The sequence below is a fragment of the Mustela erminea genome, chromosome 2, assembly GCF_009829155.1.
Source record: "Mustela erminea isolate mMusErm1 chromosome 2, mMusErm1.Pri, whole genome shotgun sequence".
NCBI lineage: Eukaryota > Metazoa > Chordata > Mammalia > Carnivora > Mustelidae > Mustela > Mustela erminea.
This window is the reverse complement of record NC_045615.1, coordinates 12,864,788-12,885,667: the sequence shown is the minus strand read 5'-3', so window position 1 is coordinate 12,885,667 and position 20,880 is coordinate 12,864,788. Positions and strand designations below refer to the sequence as shown.

Here is a 20,880-nt window from a genome sequence, read left to right as displayed (position 1 = left end):
GATTTGATGAAAGTATATACTATAAAATGAGGACTGTAGTAAGGTTAGTTAACACTAACCAGGTATGCCTTTCTAAGGCTGTCTTTGAGATCAAGCCTAAATGTTTTTCTTATATAATCTTTTCTACTTAAATTGTGCAGAACTACAATTGTGCACAATTCTCTAAATAGAAGTCTCCCCTCTTGCCTCAAGAATCAGCCTAGGGGGATGTTTAGCAATCATTTATATCTTCTCAAGGTGTTCTAAGAATTTGGAAAAGGGGGGTGCCTGGGTGGCTTAGTGAGTTAAAGCCTCTGTCTTCGGCTCAGGTTGTGATCTCAGGGTCCTGGAATTGAGCCCCACAATGGGCTCTCTGCTCAGCAGGGAGCCTGCTTCCCCCTCTCTTTCTCTGCCTACCTCTCTGCCTACTTGCAATCTCTGTCTGTCAAATAAATAAATAAAATCTTTTTAAAAAATTTGGAAAGGACCCGAGTTATCTCTGTCTATAGCCTGTCTTCTAATAGCCCACTCAAATTCAGAAGCTGGACTTCTCACCTGCATCTGGGAAAGAAACAGAGAATGGCACCATTTGGGGACATTTTAATTGCCATCCTAGACATCTGAAAGACCGGTAGGCTGTGACTGGTAGAATTTCTTTGGCAGGCCTTATAGTTCCATTGGCAATCCTCCTAAGAACAGATGGAATCTATATTTCTTATAATCACAAACATAGTCAAAATGTAGGAGAATAGTCCTAGGAGTCAAAGAGAAGGCACCCAACTGAACTGCAAACAGCAATGCCCTGTTTTCAACTTTATGACTTTATTCCTACCGGAGATTAGTTATATGGGATGCCAAGAACATAGCCTGTCCTGCGCACTTTACGTACTTAAATAACTATATAATTTTATTTAATCTTCTTGATAGCTGGGAGGTTGGTTATTTTTCATTTTATAGGTAGGAAAACTGAAGCTTAGAGAGATTCAGTTAATTGCCTGAGGTGACACAGTTGATAAGTGCTGAGGCAGAGCTCCACATTCTTTCTATGAGTTGACTTCCCCTGGAAGAATTCTGGATCGCCACCTGACCCACACAACAGCATTTCTGTGCCACTGGCAACTGGTGTCCCTGGGGAATGGGCTCTGGTAAAGTAACATGGACCCAGGGGTCCAACCTCTGCTAATTCCACAGTATTCCCCAGGTTCCTTCATAGATTTGCTTTTCCCCTGGTGGACAGACATGGAAGTTTGTATACAGGATAAGGCTACTGCCAGGGTGGGAAGATGTGAGGACAAACTAATGAGCTGTGACCCAAATATGAGACAGAAACGAGAATCATGTTGCATGGAGAACCATGATGGAGGAGTGAGAGACACCAGAGCCATCTGGATTTGTCAATTATTCCTTAATCTTTGGTGTTACATACATACACTACTGCAATAGTGTATTGCTGATTACAATCTGTCCTCTCCGCTTTTACTCCTGTCTGGCTTTTTAAATCTTTGACACTGATGATGACAGAATGTGCTCTTAAGTCTTGGTATAGGGGATGTTCTCAAATTGAAAGTTGTGAAAAACAGATTTTCATTGCTCCTTAGAAACAAAATCCTGAGGGATACACACACACGCACGCACGCACCCTGAAACGAAGGAGAAAAAGTGAAAGTGAATCAAGGGACCAGAGACTTTTCACTAGGGAGGAAATGATTAAAAATGCAGCAGAAAACAGCAGAGGAGGGAACTATCCCATCTTTCCTGATATCTAGTCACATTTACCTCCATGCCCCTGGGGAAGAGCAGGTGCAGGAAGTGGCGAGCCGAGGCCAGACCAAGAGACAGCTCTGGATCATTAGCTGGTATTTGAGACAAACTGGCTTTTCATTCTTTCCCTGTTCCCCATCCATCCTATCTCAAAAATTAAAAACTGAACTAGACTTAGTAAATTATGGGGAAGGAATCATTGGCAGAAGAAAGAGCTCTGCTCAGAAAGTGACAAGGATATGGGTTTCCCTTCCCAGTCTGCCACTCACTAGTGGTTTGATTTTAGGTAAGTTGTTTTGGATCTGAGCCTCATAACATTTCCTCATTGGTAAAATGAGAAGTTTGGATTAGATGATTCCATTTCATTTAGATGTATTTATCAAATATGTACTCATCACAGTGCTCAACTCTGGGGGGACTACAAAGATCAGCCCCCATTCCTTGCCTTCATGAAGGTGAAGGAGTGAGGGCTGGAGAGTGTCCCAGAAGCTACTGACTGGTGCATGAGGCTTGAACACAGAGGGAAGTGAGTTAAAAAAGGCTAGAAGGGACTCAGAGTCTACCCAAGCAGGGCAGGGTTAGCATACAGGGAAGGTCAGGAAAAGGAAACTGTGGTCAGAAGGGGTAACTTCAGGATTTGAAATTTTCACGTGTAGGTGATTTCTGTCTGCTGACAAGATTACACTGCATGGATTTCAAATTTTGAATGTGATTTAGCAACTCATATTTGAGCTCCTACCAGTAACTCCTTATGATAAAACAAGGTTCGCAGCAGTAGTCACTGGTGGCCAGTCTTTCGGTGATCTTTCATGATCTTCCAGAGTCTAAACTTTCTCAGAAGGGTCTGCAGTTTTGCTTCCCTGTGTCAGGGCTGTGTTAATACTGAATTGCCCATCCAGGCCACTCCAGACTACATATAATGCTAAACCACAGCTCCAAGTCCGCTGTTGGGTTTAGTCACCAGAACTTGCATTGATGACCACCATGCTGCTGCAGGTCCTTTCTTTTTTTTTTTTTTTTTATTGAAAGCATCTTTGTGTCTTTATTTTATTTTTTTTTATTATTATTATTTTTTTATTTCCAGCATAACAGTATTCATTATTTTTGCACCACACCCCGTGCTCCATGCAATCCGTGCCCTCTATAATACCCACCACCTGGTGCTGCAGGTCCTTTCTATTTTGATTCTTTCCACCCTAATTTTGAAAAACTGCCCAGATATAGAGAAGTTGGAAGATGGATGCACCACACATCCTTAAACTCTTCACCCAAATTAACCAATTGTCAATAATTTGCCACTTTCATGCTGTATGTGTGTATTCTCTACGCACATTTGTGTTCTATGTGTGTACACAGATATATGTATATATACACACATATATAATCAATATACATTTTTATGAAACATTTGAAAGTGGCAGACATTATGACACTTCATCTTTAAATCTTTCAGCATGCATCTCTTGAGAAAAAAGTCAGTTTCCTCCTACACAAGCACATTATTATCCCATCTGAAAAAAATTAACGTTTACTCATCACCTAGTATGTGATCCAAGTTCACACCTCCCTTAAAATGTCTTTCATAGTATTTTTTTTTTCTGATCAGGGATTTAATCAAGTTTCTTGCCCTGCATTTGGTTATTACATCCCTTTAGTTTCTTCAAATCAGAATGGTCCACTTGCCTTTTGCTTCTGTTTTGGTTTTCCATGGCACTGACTTTGTAGGGGAATCCAAGCCAATTACCTTGTAGAACATCCCATTCTGTGGATGTGTCTGATGGTTTCCTCATGCTAAGCATGTCTGGCTAGTGCATACCCCAGGTGATGTTGATGTTATTGACTCATATCAGGAGTCCTAGAATATTGGATTTTGCATTGACAATCACTTGGTTATAGGGATGATCACCAGATCTCTCCATTGTAAAGATATGCTTTTCTTTCTCTAATTACATAAGTCATCTGTAGGGTGACATTTGTGATCTGTCCTTTTCATGTGGTCGTCTCTGAGAGAAATGGATGGGGGGTGAAAAGAGCAGAATAGGATGGGAAAAGAAAGAGCAGTGGAGGAAATCCAAAGGAAGAAAAGTAAGGGGAGACACAAGAGGGGACACTGGAACAGTTGTCACAGTCTATTGAACAAATTAAAGGACTGAAAACAAAACTATTATGTCAAATTTAAAATTATATGTAAAGCTTCCTGTGAATAGCATGGGGAAAGAAAAAAAAATGGAAGCTAGGGAGCTGTGAATAAAACAGCTGAGGGCAGACTGAGGTTGCTTCCTTACTTTATTGGACACTGACTCTGACTTAGGTTGTGATGATAAAATAAACTCCAACAGTAATCACTGAATTAGCATTGTTGACATTCCCACCTAGTAAATTTTCCTACTTCTTAATTATGCCTTTATTTTAGATGTGACTCTTTATTTTAATTATATCCAATTATATGTAATTACATATCCTTAGTTCATTTCATTATGGCTATGAGCAGAGAAGCACTTTGCCAAAAAGAATGTGTTGACTTTCTGAATATTCTATTTCTCTTTCCACTGCCAGTGTCTGCAGGGGTGGTTGAGTTCATACATATATGGTTCCCACTATCAAATGTATCCGTGTCATACATTCTTTGTCATTGTTTCTATTGAGAGGTGGGATCTATGTCCTCTCCCCTTCAAACTGAGTGGTGTTTGGTGACTGTTTAAAATCAAGAGAGTGCAGTGGAAGTGACATTATGTGACATCCGAGTGTAGGTCATAGAAGTTAATGCAACTTCTGCTTAGCCTTTGGAAATATTCACTCTTTACACCTCCAGCTGCTTTGTATGCAGCCCGACTGCCCTGAGGCCACTGTGCTAGCAGAAATATAAAATCAAGTCCAGAAGAGACCATGGGAGAGGCCCTGAGATTGCAGAGAGGGATGTCTAAGCAGTCCCTCGATGCTTCAGATATTCCCCCTCCTACTGCTCCAGCTCTAGCTCCCAACAGTTGGATTTTGTTGTAAGCAGTTATGCTTGGACTGTGCAATAGCAACATCTCCTTGCTTTTCCAGTTTGTCACCTTCTCAAGTGCTAGGTTGCTGTTCTAATTGTTTTCAAAAACTAAAGTGACTAAGTGAACCAGACATAGGGAATGTAGCTATTGCAATATTTCTGAATACAGGTCCATTGATCAAATCACTGTCCCCAGAGCTCTTCTTTTGGTGTGATTGTGTCTTGAATCTTTAGCTCCCCTTTATTTACTTAGCAGTAGCTGTCTTCTTCCTAACACCCACAGGTCAGAATCTGAATAGACAAAAGCAGTACAGACTAAGTCTAATTTAAATTAGTGTGATGGCAAGGGTCCGAATTTTGGATTCAGAAGTGTTGCCTTTGGGTCTCTGCCTCTTTTCTTGGTTTTGCCATTGAAAGTACATCACCATCCCTCGAGCCTCAGTTCTTCCTCTCTGAGCTGGGAACAATACCTCTCCTACTTATTTCAACAGGTCATTGAGAAAGGCACATGTGATAACGTATCTGTAAATATTTTGTGAATAGTAATATAGTGACTAAACGTAAGAGATGATCATCATTACTGGTAAGTTATTCATTCGTTTTAATTTCCTCGGCTGCAAGGTGGGAATAACATAGCATCACCTTCCTCCTATTCTCATCAGAATGTGGTTACAAACATGTGCAATAATATCTGCAGTCAGTCAGATTGAGGCGGTGGGAAGGGAGGCCAGGGTGAAATGTGTTCAGTAGAATACAGGGTGTCTATCAACAAATGTACATTTAGTGGTCACTATGTCTATGCACTAAGCTGGATGCTGGGAATACTACAATCAAGAAATGGTCCTTGCTCTCAAGGAGGTTATTGTCTAGTGGAATGTTATGACACATAAGGAATCTATTTTAATATAGTTTCTTAAGAGGTAAGATTAGAGAGAACAATCAAGGTGGGCTCAGATCTCATGGGTGGCAATGTAGCATGATGGTGAAGAGCTCAGAGCCTGCACTCTGAGCTTGGGTCTGAATCCTGCTTCCACCCCTTATTGCTCTCTGACCTTAGAAAAGCTATTAAGATCCCTGAGCCTCAGTTTTCTCATTGGTAAAAGGAGAATACTAACTAATCTCAGAGAATTTTGCAAGGACTACAGGGCCAATGCATTCAAAGCATTTAGCACAATATCTGGAACACAGAATAAACACTCAAAAGTGTCAACTATTGTTATTATTTTTTAGAGATTTTACTTATTTTTTGGGGAGAGAGAAAGGGGGAGGAGGAGCAGAGGGAGGGGGACAAGCAGACTCTGTGCTGAGCATGGAGTGCAACAGGGGGCTCAATCCCAGAACTCTGAGATCATGACCTAAGTCGAAATCAAGAGCTGGTTGCTTAACTGACTGAGCATCCAGGCATCCCAGAACTATTATTATTATTATTACACAGTGATGTGGAACATATATAACGTGGAGCCCATAAGGTGTGGGATCAGCAGAGGCTTCCTAGAGGCAGGGACATCCCAGAGGAGATCTGAAGGATGACAGAAATAAGCAGGTCAAGAGACAAAGTATTGGGAGTGAGGTAGATGTATACCAGCAGAAAGAATACCTAGATTCTTTAAAACAGTGCTCTCTCAAACTTTCATGTGCATAAAAATCATCTAGGAATCTTGTTTAAGTGCAATTCTGATTCAGTAGCTCTGGAGTGAAATATTTCTAACAAAGTTCCCAGGGAATGCTGATGATGCTGGTCCCTGCTCTATGCTTCCACTCAACAGCAAGGTTCTAATTGGGTGCAAAATCTCAAAAGGAAGCTGTGAGCTATTTAGGGAGAGCTGGTGTGCAAACTGCTAGAAATGAGAGTTGGGAGCTGTGGTGCCAGGTAGAGAGAGATAGCAGGAAAGATGACATCTGTGATACTGATAACCACCTAAGGAACTAGATCACAAAGAGACTTACAAAAAAAAAAAAGAAAAGAAAAATGAAATTTAGAACAGTACAAAGGGCTTTAGCTGCCAAATGGAAAAGGAGTCTGGAGGGAACCCCACTGGAAGAAATGAGACCAACTGAGAGGACTTCCTCCTTAAGTACAGTGAGAGATGGTGGTGGCCTGAACTATGGCAATGGCTTTGGGGATGGAGAGAAGTGGGGAATTCAAGAACTATTAGAAGATAAGATAAAAAATTTGGTGACTGATTTGCTTTGAGGATGAAGTAATGGAGAACACAAGAAAATCGGGCATGAGGTAATCAAGTTCGATTCAGCTGCTATAGTCAAGCACATGGAGAACAACTGCTCATCAATGGCACATATGGGCAACGTCTTCTCCATCTTAGATGTTCTTGCTGTTTTTGGCAATTGTTGACCTGCTTTCTTCAAACTACCGTCAAACTCTCAATTTTTACTAATTACCCAAGGCATAGTAGAGAAACAGAGTCAGGAAAGTAAATCTGTATTTCAAAATTTAGCACTTACTCTCTTATTTTTTGTTCATTAGTTGTGTTGGTTGTGTTGGCCTTCCCAAAGTAGCTCTTAACTTTTTGAGGGCAAGGGCTGTGTCAGGTCTATTGTTTCTATTCCCCACGGTGCTGATGACCAAGTAGGCACTTAATACATGCTAGGGGACAATTTGACAGAACAAGATGATTACACATTAATGCCATTTATTACCTCTTAAAATGATTAAAATAATAAGACCTGTAAGGTGTTGAGAGTTTTACATGCATTATAATTACCATCGTTGCAGCATGAGGGGAACTCAGTCAGTTGAATGGGCAGCTCTTGATTTCGGCTCAAGTCATGATCTCAGGAGTCCTGAGATAGAGCCTCAAGCCTCACCTTGAGTTCCATGCTCAATGGGGAGTTTGAGGGTTCTCTCTCTTCTCCTTCCTCCCATTTGCGCTCTCTAAAATAAATAAATCTTTAAAAGAAATAAATGCTATCACCTTCTTTCATCTTCTTTTATTTATCTGAACCGTCTAGATACCCTTGCATGCACTTTGGATAATAAGTTTGTTTGACTACAGCTTCATTGAATTAATGTAATGGAATGGAAGCCTACCCTATTACTGTCAAGCTCTACTGCCATCTACTGTTCATGTACTTACTAAATTCACATAATCTGCATTTCCTCTATTTGCTATCAAATATTTGTTTTCTGCAGATCTCAGGGGCTTTCTTTGCTTTGAGCTTCAACCCAGAGTAGATGTAATTTTCTTTTTTTAAAAAAAGATTTAATTTATTTGACAGAGACACAGCGAGAGAGAGAACACAGCAGGGGGAATGGGAGAGGGAGAAGCAGGTTTCCCGCTGAGCAGGGAGCCCCATGTGGGGCTTGATTCCAGGACCCTGGGATCATGACCTGAGCCTAAGGCAGACCTTAACGACTGAGCTACCCAGGTGCCCCTAGATGTAATTTTCTAATATTTCTAGTGTTTCCTTATAGCAATCCAGCATGATATTGACAATTTTCTCCTGTGGACAAAAAGTTTATGCCTTTATGGAATAGTAAACATTTTAAAAATGTAATGACACTATTTTTTTTTTCATTGGCTTTTTGTTCTGTTTTGTTTTCAGTTAAACTAAAGAAACGGTCATGGAATTTTTGGAGAATTTTCCCCTACCTCTAGTAGACATCATTAAATTAAGACAAGACATCTTGGCTACATTCCACTCAGGATATAAATCTTGCTCATCCTTCAAGGTCATTGTTTCAAATGATTCCTTCTCCATAAAACTTCCTCTGATTCTTTATTCTGGAAGTAAATTCTCAACTGGCAATTGTTATAATGAGCCACAATGTGAAGGACAACAAAGATTCCAATTAAAAAAATAGCTTTATAAACCCATTCCCTCATTCTCCCTTCCCTGTTGGTTCCTTTTTTCTTTTGCAGACAAATAAAGCTAGACTCTCTGCTGTAACAATCTCATAAAGCGTTTTTGTTTTAATAAGGGAGTATTTTAGGAAGGGCAGGGGCAGAAGCAGGGACACTGTTGGTGGGTGATCTGGTAAGATTTTAGACAATTAACTTTGTCTTTGCTGTCAGACTTTAGCCTTTTAGCTGTACTTCAGACTAGATGGTGGGGATTTCACAGGTTAATGGAAGGACAGCAGACCAGGACTCAAATCCTTGCGTATCTCCCTTCTAATTCTCTATTTTACAATGAAAAATAGTTTAGTGGAGAGCACTAAGTAAAGGGAACTTATTTAGGAAAATTTCTGACATAATTTAGGCATCTGGGAGTAGTTCAGTGGCACTGTTTCTAATGGGGAGGCTGTGTGGTGGTGTCAAAGCCCTAATACCTTGATTTCATAGATTTAGATTGAAGTTCATCTCTGCTACAGATTGCTGTAACAAGTCACTTGAGCTTCCTTACTGGACAGGATTAATCTTTTCCTCTTCTGTGCACCCTATGTTATTTCTTCCTAGGTCTCTCTCATAGGGGTTTGCATGCTTTTCCTTTTCCTTGCTCAAGGTCACAGAATCTTGGCCCGGCGCTCTCTGGGACTGTGGTGATGGGCCCTGGGTTTCTCCCTTACACCTGGAGGATTCTCTACGGTCACAATCACTCATTCGATCCCACACTTGTCATCTCACAATTTACGACAGCCCCACGCTGTGAAGAGCCCTTGGAGGGGGGATAACTACTCAAGTACAGGGAGGCAGACAAGGACCTCTTCTCGTCGTTCCATCTTCCCCGGCCTCTTCTGATACCGACTATTTGGAGTCGGTGGCAAGTACGGCGGTGGGCATGAAGGTAACGAAGAGCTCTTTTTTCGTAGGAGCACAAACCTCGGAGGCCTGTTTTTCCGGAAGCACCGTCTTCCGGAAGGGGAATGACTTCCGGCTCTGACTTCCCTGTCTTCCGAGTTTCGAGCTCCACCGCTTCCGCCCGGAGTTGCTTTAGTCTCCGGCTCCCAGCCGCTACTTCCGCCAGGAGTCCCCAGCGGCTCGGTGTCGGAAACTGGCCCTAAAGCGGCCTCCTCTTTCTCCTTTCAGCCTGCCCAGCCGATGCCGGGTCCTCAGGTGGTGGCGGCGGCGGCTATTGGGCCTGTCGCGGAGCTTTCTTTTCGCCCGAGACCTGGGCCTGGGGGCACCCGGAGTTCGAGAGAGACGCCTGGGCCTGCTCCAGCCCCAGCCCTCTTCTTCCCGCGGCCAGTGACTGTGACCGCAGGCCTCGCCGCGCCCACCCGAGTCTAGGGCGGGGCCCGGCCTCCCCGCCCCGTCCCCGCCCCTCCGGCCTGCCCGGAGCGCGGTCATCCTCCTCCCGAGCCCTGCGGCCCTGTGACCGCCTCGGACCTCCGGGACCCGGGGAGTCCCGTGGCTCCGGCCGCGGGGAAACATGGAGTTTGCGGAGCTAATTAAGACCCCGCGGGTGGACAATGTGGTGCTGCACCGGCCTTTCTATCCCGCCGTCGAAGGGACGTTGTGTCTGACTGGTCACCACCTGATCCTGTCCTCCCGGCAGGACAACACGGAGGAGCTGTGGCTCCTCCATTCAAACATCGACGCCATTGACAAGCGGTGAGTGCCCATTCTACCTCTTTCCGTCGGGAACCCGGGGGGTTTTAGGTGGACGTCTGAGGCCCCGCGTCCAGTGTTTTCGTTGCGCCCCATCGCCTAGCCCGCCAGCCTTCTCCGGCCTAGTTTGAGGGTATGAATTCTAGAAAGCAGAAAACCATCCCAGTGAGATGCTTGATTTCCATTACATCCGGATGGAATTCCCAGGGTTATCATATGGTTGTTATCAGGCTGATTATCATTTTTGGTACATAACATCACTTGGGTGAATTTTTAACCTTTTTTTTTAAAAAAAAAAACATTTGTTCTTACACCATCATATTCCTTGGATTATTACTTGCCCGCCACAGTTCCATAAAGTGGTTGAATGATTTAGGTGAAGTCTTTCCTTGCCTCTTTTGAGGAAAACTCAAAGAACTTAGTATGTAGTGTCTAAATTCCACAAAACTTTTTCTTTTTCTTTCCTTCAAAAATGGTTTATCATATTTCTTATTTCTTACCTTCAGGGTCATTGATTAAATACTTCCTACTATGGGAGACTCTTTATCCTTACTAAGTTCTACTATGGGGGGTGGGCAAAAACAGAACTGGCTCTTAAACAAAGGTATTAATAGTTAACCTCCCCCCCCCCCCACTGTCTTTCTAAGGTGGTGTCTCAGAGTCAAAAAGTTATACTTCTGTCTGAGTCAAAATTCTTATTTCCCCAATGGCTCTGTGTATTTGACTCTAACCAGGAGAAGGTGAATTGATTACCCAGTTTACGCTAAAGTGTAGATGAATAACAACAGGGGCACCTGGGTGGATCAGTGGGTTAAGCCTCTGCCTTCCGCTCAGGTCATGGTCTCAGGGTTCGCTGCTCAGCGGGGAGCCTGCTTCCCTCTCTCTCTCTTCTACCTCTCTGCCTACTTGTGATCTCTCTCTGTGTGTCAAATAAATAAATAAAATCTTAAAAAAAAAAAAAAGAATGACAACAGCTTTTTTAAAATTATGTCTCAGAATTTGGATATTAAGAAGATTCCTAATATTTTAAGATTCCTTAAAAGACAGTATTTACCAGTGGTAGCATTGGAAACAGTGTGGATGAATTGATGACAGATTTATTTATTTTTTCATGCAGAGGGCTCCTACTAGACTCCTCAGATCACCTTGTCCTGTGTAAAAGTGTTCAGTGGTCTTTCCTGGCCTGCAGAATAGAGTATAAACCTTCTACTGTGTCATTCATGTTACTCCATGTCTGGCCCTAACTTATTTTTTCCACCTTAGTGCTTGCCATTCCCTTTCATGAATCTTTTTTTTTTTTTCTTTTTTAGGATTTTTATTTATTTATTTGAAAGAGAGCACAAGTAGGGGTGAGGGGTGCAAAGGGAGAGGGAGAGGTAGGCTACCCACTGAGCAAGGAGCTAGATACTGGGCAGATCCCAGGACCCGGGGATCGTCCTAGGATCCTGACTTGAGCCCAAGGCGGACGCTTAACTGATTGAGTCCCCCAGGTGCCCCTCATGAACCCTTTCTATTAGCCAATCCTCACTTTTTTATTTTTCTCACTATGGCCTGCACTCTCCTGTCTGTATCTTACCAATGCTCTTCCTTCTGCCTGGAATGCCTTGTTCCTCCCAAGTTTGTTGAAAATTTATTTAATGTCGTTATATTCTCAACATTTTGTAAGGCATGTAGAACACAAGGATGAATAAAGTGTAGTTCTTATCTTTTAGTTCATAAGCTATCATCCAGTTGCTACTCATTTATCAATAGGTAGTATAACCATTTTAACTGCCCTCTCTTTTGTGGGTTCTTCTGATAATTTCCACAACTAGAAGTAATTCTCCTCACCTTGAAATCCTATAACTCTTTAATTATACTTCTTTAATAAGTATATATTAAAATTTGTATTTTAATATTTATGTATATGTTAGGTCCTTGAAGCCAGGACTTATATTTGGTTAATTTTTATCTCTTTCAAAACACCTAACTTGGGCAGATAGGCACATAGCAAGTATAAGACGATTTAACCCCCAAATGATCAGTGATGCCACAGAAATTAGAGTTTCTCCATACCACCAACTCCCTTTTCTCTTTTTCTTATTTCATGGTTGCTTTTCACACTTTCATTTCATACTTACCCAGCATTTACTATATGCTAAGCCTGGTAGGGCTTAAAAAAGTATGTAAGACATGACCTTTTAATCTGTTAGGGGAGAAATGACAAACTCTATATACGTCTCTTTTTCCTAGAAGCAACATGATGTGATGGAAAGAGCACAAGATAGGTGGTCAGCTTAGAGTTTAATTATTGCTCTCAAGAAATACTTCTATGTGCTTAGCACCATCTGGGCTCTGCAAGTGTAGTGGTGACTAAGGAGGTCAAAGAGCTTGTGTATTAGTGGAGGGGATAGATAGTCAAATAAATTGGCAAATAGGTAAATAACAACATCAGGTTGTAGGTGCCAGGAGGGAAAATAGAGGAAGACGGGAGGATAGAGAATGCCAGGAGGCAGTGTTCTTAGAAGAGATTTCAGAAAAGGTAAGTGACATTTAAATGAATGATATCCAGGACACCCAGATGGCTCAAGTGAAGCATCTGCCTTCCGCTCAGATCATAATCCCTGGGTTCTGGGATCAAGCCCCGCATTGGGGAGCCTGCTCCGTGGGGATCCTGCTTCTCCCTCTGCATGCCACTCCTTTCGTTTACTCACTCTCTTTCTGTCAAATAAATAAATAAAATCTTTAAAAATAAATGAACAAATGAATGACATCTGAAGGAAGAGGGGAAGCTAGCTATGTGAGTATCAGAAGAAAGCATTCCAGCCAGAGGGAACAGCCATTGGGAAGACTGGAATAGGTCTGGCATGTACTGGGAAGAATGAAGAGGCCAGTGTGTCTGGAGGGCAGTGAGCAAGGGTAGAGGCTAGGGGTGTAGCAGCAGCTGATTGGAGGGATAAGCGAGGACAGGTGGCTCAGACTTTCTTTGCCATTGTGATGGTTTTCAAAGGAAGCTCTTTGGAGAGTTGAAAACAAGGAAGTAAGAGCTAATAGACTTTTTAGAAGCTGGTTCTAGCCACTGGCAGAAGACGGATTGCAGAGTGGCAATCCCGCAGAAGCAGCAGGCCCAATTAGGGGACTGTTGAGTACTTCAGGGAGAAGGTGATGGTGACTTAAGAGTAGAAGCGGTCAGGTTTGGGATGTATTTTGAAGGTTGAGCTGCCATGCTTTGTTAGTGAATTGTAATGGGAATATGAGAGAAAGCACAGTATTGAGGATGACTCCTTTAGCTCTGTCTCTTGTTACACAGGTGTCCTTAGGCAAGCCACTTAGCCTCTCTGAACCTCTCAATTCTATCACAAGGAGGACGACAACCCTTCTCATATCTAGTAGTAACTTATGTTTGAGTGATGCTTTACAAGCTCATTGAATGCTCTCATGTGCACTGCATGTACAATTTTATTAGATCCTTTCAGCTCACAGGGTTTTATTAAGTTTTACAATTGTATGTTTTTCTTTTCATGGACCCCAGATATAGAAAGTTGAGTTAATCCTATTCAGTTGAGAACTTGTCATTTTCATGAAAGATTCATCGCAAGGTTTTCTTGTTTTTTTTTTGTTTTTTTACATTTTATCTTCTTCAAGCCCTAATTTTCACCCCTATTTTCCACCTCATCCTCATTCGCTTCAGGCAAGTATGTTAAGTGTTGCTGTACATATAAGGATATATATATATCCCTATAAAATATATAGCACTGTCATGTGCAAGTTTAATTTCTCTCAGTAGGATTATGTTGCAGATCTTGTTCTATTTCTCAACATTAATTTGGTCGTCTTCATACTGCTGTGCATACATCCATTTCACTGCTTCTGACTGCAGCACAGAATTCCAAGTTGTTTAGAACATTTTACTTATCTGACCCTTCAGATAACTTCTAACTCCCTGCTATCACAACATACTTAAAATGTACTTGTTTGGGTCCACTTACAGTCTTGTACAGGAATTTCTCTGAGCTTGTGTTCAGGATGGGCCCAAGCCAGAAAGCAGATACATAAAATTAGTTCGCTTCACCAAGTAATGCTGAGGACTCTCCAAAATGACTAGTCCCTTTGCCCCTCCCACCATGGTCCCTATTTCCACCACATTCTTAGCAACATTTGGTATAATTGTCTTTTTAAGTTTTGCTAGTCTGATGATTATGAATAGTATCTCTTTGTTTTAATTTGTATTTCTCTAATTACTGATGAGTCTAAGTGTCTCTGTATAGACTTATTATCAATTCCATTAAATATTTTTTCCTTTCTTGCATTTCTTGACCCACTTTTAAAAATTGGGTTTGTTGTCTTTCTAGTGTTGATTTGCACCAGTTCCTTGTATACTCTCTAGGTTTTAATTTAGACATTGAAGATGTCTTCTCTTAGTCTCTCAACCAATTGTTGACTTTTCTGTGGTGGTCTTTGTTGAGCAGAAGGCCTTAATTTTAATTCAGAATTCATTATTTTTTAATTTATTGTTTGTGTATTTTTTACTTTATTGTTTGTCCTTCCTTATCCCAAGATCACTAGGATATTATCTACGTTTTCTTCTGTGTTAGCTTTATAATTTTACCCTTCACTTTTAGGTCTTTAATTCATTTAGATTCTACATTTATTTCAAGTGTTTTTTCCAGGTAGCAAGCCAGTTTTCTTAATACCATTTCCTAATACCTTGCCTATACCATTCTTGACTGATCCATCATATTTTAAGTGGTTTCATACATGTATAGCTTTCTCTGTGTCCCATAGGTTTTGTACTGTGTTTGTTTCCATTTTTCTCCATTTTCTAATTTACCATGTGATTTCTTCTTTGATCCCTAGGTTGTTTAGTAGTGCATTGTTAATTTCCATAGTTTTGTGAATTTTTCAGTTTTCCTTTTGTTGTAGATTTCTAATTTTATTTAATTGTGTTCAGAGAAGATACTTTTGTAAGATATCTGTCTTTTTAAATCTGGGATTTTTATTTGTGGCCTAACATATAGTCTGTCCTAGAAAGTGTCTCATAGGCTCTTGAGATGAATGTGTATTCTGTTGTTGTTGGGTAGCTAATGTGTGTATGTTTGTTATATATAGTTGGTTTATTGTGTTAAATGTCTATTTACTTATTTATCTTCAGTCTGATTGTTCTAGCCATTATCGTGAATGGGTATTAAAGTTTCCAACTGTTATTTTAGAGCTGTTTTTTCCTTCAGTTCTGTCAGTTTTTGCTTCATATATTTTGATTGCCTTAGTTAAGTGTGTAATTATTTCTTAATGGTTATATCTGCTTGCTGTGTTGAATCTTTTATTAGAATATAATGTCCTTCCTTGTCTCTTGTAACCATTTCTGACTTAAAGTCTATTTTGTCTGTCATTGGTTACTGTTTGCATGAAATATTTTTCTTCCTGTCTTTTCACTTTTAACCCATTTGTGTCTTTGGATCTTGAATCTCTTGACTCAAGACAGCATATAGTTGGTTAACATGTTTTTATTCATTCTGCCAATCTCTGTCTTTTTACTGGACAGTTTTTTTAATTCATTTACATTTAAAGTTGTTATTGATAAGTAGGGACTTATGTAACTGTGCTATTTGTTTTTTGTATGACTTACAGCTTTTTGTCCCTTAATGTTCTTTTTTTGTGTAGTTGATTTTTTGTAGTGAAACGTTTAAATTTCTTTCTCGGTTACCTTTATGTATATCCTGTAGCTATTTGTGATTACTATGGGGATTACATTTAACATCCTAGAGTTATAACACTCTAATTTGAATTTATACCAGTTTAAGTTCAATAACATACAAAAAGTTTGCTCCTTTATAACTCTGGCTTTACTGCTTTTCATTATTAATGTCACAAAATTACATCTTAATACATTTTATGCTCCCAAATATAAACTAATAATTCTTATAAATGCAATAGTCTCTTAAATTATATAGTAAACAAAATTTGAAGTTAAAAACCAAAGTTACAGTAATACAGTAATAATAGCTTTTATACTACTAATTTTTTTCTTTGAATATATTACTTTGTTAAATCGTGTAGAAAACAAAAAGCACAGTTACAAACCATTGTTACAATAATATTAGGTTTTATAACAACCCATGTATTTACCTTTACTGAGATCTCTATTTCTTTATATAGCTTCAAATTACTGCCTAGTGTCTTTTCATTTAACCTTGTGGGACTCCCTTGAGCATTTCTTGTAGTGCTCATGAGTTCCTCAACTTTTGATTATCCAGGAATGTCTTAATTTCTCCCTTACTTTTGAAGGACACTTTTGCTGGATATAGGATTCTTAGTTGATGCCTTTCTTTTCTTTTTTTTTTTTTTTTAAAACACTTTGAACATATAAGCTGCCTGTTTTCTGGCCTTCAAAGTTTCTGATGCAAAATCTATTCATTATTTTATTGTGGCTTTCTTGTTGTATGTGACAATTTGTTTCCCTCTTGCTGCTTTCAAGATTTTCTCTTTGTTTTTTGAAAGTTTGATTAAAATGCGTTTTGGTGTGATTCTCTTGAGTTTATCTTACGTGGAGTTTGTTGAGTTTCTTGGATGTTTATATTCATGTCTTTCATCAGATTGGGGAATTTGTCCACCATTATTTCTTCAGATATTCTCTCTGTCCCTTTTTCTTCTCTGTCTGGGACTCCTGCAGTGTGTATGTTGGTTCTCTTGTAGGTATCCCACAGGTCCTTAGGTTCTCTTCACTTGTTTTCAATCTCTTCTCTTTCTCTTCCTCAGACCTGATAATTTCTATTTTATCTTCAGGTTCACCTATTTTTCTTCTGCCTGCTCACATCTACCTTTGAATCCCACTAGTGAATTTTTCATTTCAGTACTTGCACTTTTCACCTCCAGCATTTGGGGGAGGAGGGTTCTTTGAGGTTTTCCCTTTTTATTGATATTTCCATTTTGTTCACACAGCGCATATTCTTAATTTTCTCCACATCTTCCTTTAGTTCTTTGAGCATCTTTAAGACCATTGTTTTAAAATCATTATCGAGTAAATCTGCCATTGTCTTTTTCAGGGAAAGTTTTAGTTGATGTACTTTTTTCCTTTGAGTGGCCCATACTTTCTTATTTGTATGCCGTGTGATTTTTTGTTGTTGAACACTGGACATTTGATCTAATAACAAGGTGACTTGACTCTGGAAATCAGATTCTTCCCCTTCTCCAGGGTTTGCCGTTTTTGTTTGTTTGTTTTCTAATAATAGTTATTTACTTATAATTATTATTATTGTTATAAGTTTTTTCTATGCCAGGGATCAGCCTGAAGTATAAATTTAAGGTTATCTAGTAGCTCTTTTCTGAGCTTTTCCCTGGGCATTTACCTCATATATGTAATTATCTTTGAATGTCCTAATCTTTAATGTCTGTCTTTTGAAAGGAGAAAAGTGAAATATGAAATGAGGATTGGGAGGGGAAAGAGGACCGGCCTTTAAATTCCCTGGAAGTTACTTACAATACAAACTTACAATAGGGAGAGGCACAACAATAATGACTGCTGGGCTTTGCACGGTTGTGATCAGAAGCAGTAATCAGCAGTCAGAGCCCTGATAGCTGGAGGACAGGATCTTTTTTCTCTGATGCTTAGTAGACCGTGTCTTTGCCCAGCTTGGCTTCCTCAGGCTGTGCACGGGCTGCTCCAGGAACATGTGCATAGCTGCCCATCACATGGCTAGGGTGTGTAGCTGCTAGTTTGCTAAGAGCTGAATTTATCCAGAATCTATCATTCAAGTCTTTCCCCTGGGAGCTGCAAGCCTTAATAGACCCTAGAGTCACAATAGTCACATCAAGCAGATCATGCCAGTGAAATTGTTGTCTAGATGGGGAGACAGATTCTTGGTGCTTCCTACTCCACTATCTTTCCAAAATCCTTTACTTTATTGAGTTTTGAGCATTTTGATTTTTATGTTTTGTTTTGTTTTGTTTTAAAGATTTTGTTTATTTATTTGACAGACAGAGATCACAAGTAGGCAGAGAGGCAGGCAGAGAGAGAGGGGGAAGCAGCCTCCCTGCTGAGCAGAGAGCTGGATGCGGGACTCGATCCCAGGACCCTGGGATCATGACCTGAGTTGAAGGCAGAGGCTTAACCCACTGAGCCACCCAGGCGCCCCTTGTTTTGTTTTGGTTTGGTTTTAAATATATTCTAGATACAAGTCTTTTATCAAATAAGATTTGCAAATATTTTCTCCAGTCTTTGGTTTGCCTTTTCATTCTCTTTAACAGTGTCTTTCAAAGAGTAAATAATTTAAATTCTGAAGAAGCCCAATTTATTAGTTCTTTTTATAGATTAGAAATCTTTGCCTAACCCAAGGTCACAAAGATTTTTGCTCATATTTTTTTCCAGCAGTTTTATAGTTCTAGGTTTTATCTTCAGGTATATGATCCATTTTGAGTTAGTTTTTTTTTTTTTTTTTTAAAGATTTTATTTATTCATTAGACACAGAGAGATCACAAGTAGGCAGAGAGGCAGGCAGAGAGAGAGAGAGAGGAGGAAGCAGGCTCCCCGCGGAGTAGAGAACCCGATGCGGGACTCGATCCCAGGACCCTGAGATCATGACCTGAGCCGAAGGCAGCGGCTTAACCCACTGAGCCACCCAGGCGCCCTTGAGTTAGTTTTTATATATGGTTTATAGTACACATATATGTATGTATGTACATTGCATATGGATATCTGATTGTTTTACCTCTTCTTCAATAAATTTTCTTTGCACCTTTGTCCATATATTTCTAGATTCTTTTCTGTCCCATTGATCTGTTTATCTTGGTGCTATTACATTACCACAGTCTTAATTACAGTAGGTTTTTAAAAAATATTTATTTATTTATTTTAGAGAGAAAGAGAACGTGCGCACATGCACATGAAGGTGGGGAGGGGTAGAGGGAGAAAAGCAGACACCCCGCTGAGCACAGAGCCTGACTTGGTTTGATTTCATGAACTGAGATCATGACCTGAGCCAAAATTAAGAGTTAGGTGCTTAACTAACTGAGCCACCCAGGTGCCCCTACAGTAGCTTCATAGTAAGTTGAAATTATGTAGTGTTAACTATCTAGAAATGTTCTTATTAAAAATTTTTCTATTTAAGGTCATTTGCATTTCTGTATGAATTTTAGAATCAGCTTGTTAATTTTTAAAAATAAATAAGTAAATAAAGCCTATGTGATTTTTATTGGAATTGTGTTGAATCTGTTGATAAATGAATTTGTTCAAAATTGACATCTGATATCTTTAAGTCTTCTGTTGCATGAATAAAGTATATGTCTCCGTTCATTTTATTTAGGTGCTTAATATCTTTCAACAGTATGTTTTAGTTTTCACTTACAGATTTCAGACATCTTTTGACAGATTTCCCCCATTTTCCCCATTTATTACACATTTTTGGATGCTCTTTCAAATAGTATTTTTAAAATTTCAATTTCTAACTGCTTTGTATTAATTTATTGCCATAGAAGTCTTCAGGCCTTGCAACCTGGGGAGGGAATCTCAGAATTAGCTGTTCACTCCAAATAGCTAGAAACTTGCCTGCAAGTATACCTTTGGTATGCACACCAACCAATCTGGAGTCCGGAACCTTATCTGCCTCCTCATATCAGGCTTCTGCGCTCAGGACTACTATTTTTTCCTCTACTGCATTATTCCAGGGCCAGGTACAGACAACTCAGAATCATCTGTATAATCCAGAGCCTGACAGTTATTCAAACTACCTAATCCTAAACTTGCTCAGCTACCCTGCCTTTCCCATTCCTTTCTGTGAAAACTTACAGTAAAAGTTCTGGCCCATGCTTTCCTCTTGCACTATCTGCCTCCTGACACCCTGCATGACATGGCGTGCCCCCTCCTTTTGAGAACTGTGAATCACAAACTGTCTTTCCAATGACAGTCGTCTCCTGATCTGTCAGCTCTGTCATCCTAAATAAAAACCAAGTCCTGAATATTTTAAACAATTGTTGCAATAGTATATAGAAATACTATTGCGTTTTGTGTACTGAATTTGTATCCAGCAACCTTACTAACCTCACTTTTTAATTCCAGTAGGGTTTTTTTTTGTATTTTTCATTAGCTTTTCTAAATAGGCAGTCATGTCATCTGCCACTAAAGACAGCTTTATTTCTTCTTTTCCAATTTGGGTACCATTTATTTCTTGCCTCATTGCACTGGCCATTAACTATCAGTACAGTGTTGAATGGAAGCAGTGAGAGTGAACATCTCTGTTATTCCTGATACTAGTGAAAAAGTATTTAGTCTTTCACTAGTAAGTCTGTGATTAGTGGTAGGTTTGTTTTGTTGTTTTTCGTTTTGTTTTCTTTTGGTAAATGCTATTATCAGGTTGAAGATGTTTCCTTCTGTTCCTGGTTTGCTAAGAGTGGGGTTTTTTGTTTTGTTTTTTAAGATCAGGAATAGATGTTGAATTTTGCCAAATGCTTTTCCAGTATCTATTGTGATGTTCGTCTATATAGTTTTACTTTTTTGGTTTGGCGATACGATAAATTGCTTTGATTTTCAAATGATAAACCCCAACTGTTCATGATGTATTACCCTTTTTATATATTATTGGATTTAATTCGCTAATATTTTGATTAGAAATTTTGCATCTGTGTTCTTGAGGGATATTGGTCTATAGTTTTCTTATGTCTTTGTTTGTT

At 39.8% G+C, this 20,880-nt stretch overlaps 1 protein-coding gene across 3 annotated transcripts in view; it reads left to right on the top strand.

Annotated features, from left to right (window-relative positions):
• The first annotated feature begins 9,355 nt into the window (after positions 1–9,355).
• The window catches only part of MTMR9 (myotubularin related protein 9), a 55,403-nt gene continuing 43,878 nt past the window's right edge, over positions 9,356–20,880 (top strand). The window contains exons 1-2 of one of the 3 annotated variants that reach the window (XM_032332267.1): positions 9,356–9,475; positions 9,718–10,242. In XM_032332267.1, coding sequence (XP_032188158.1) covers positions 10,061–10,242 — 182 coding nt within the window. In that variant the 5' untranslated portion in view covers positions 9,356–9,475; positions 9,718–10,060. Of the gene's footprint in view, positions 9,476–9,608; positions 10,243–20,880 lie in introns of those variants that run through there. The other 2 variants (XM_032332266.1, XM_032332268.1) reach the window with 2 other exon arrangements.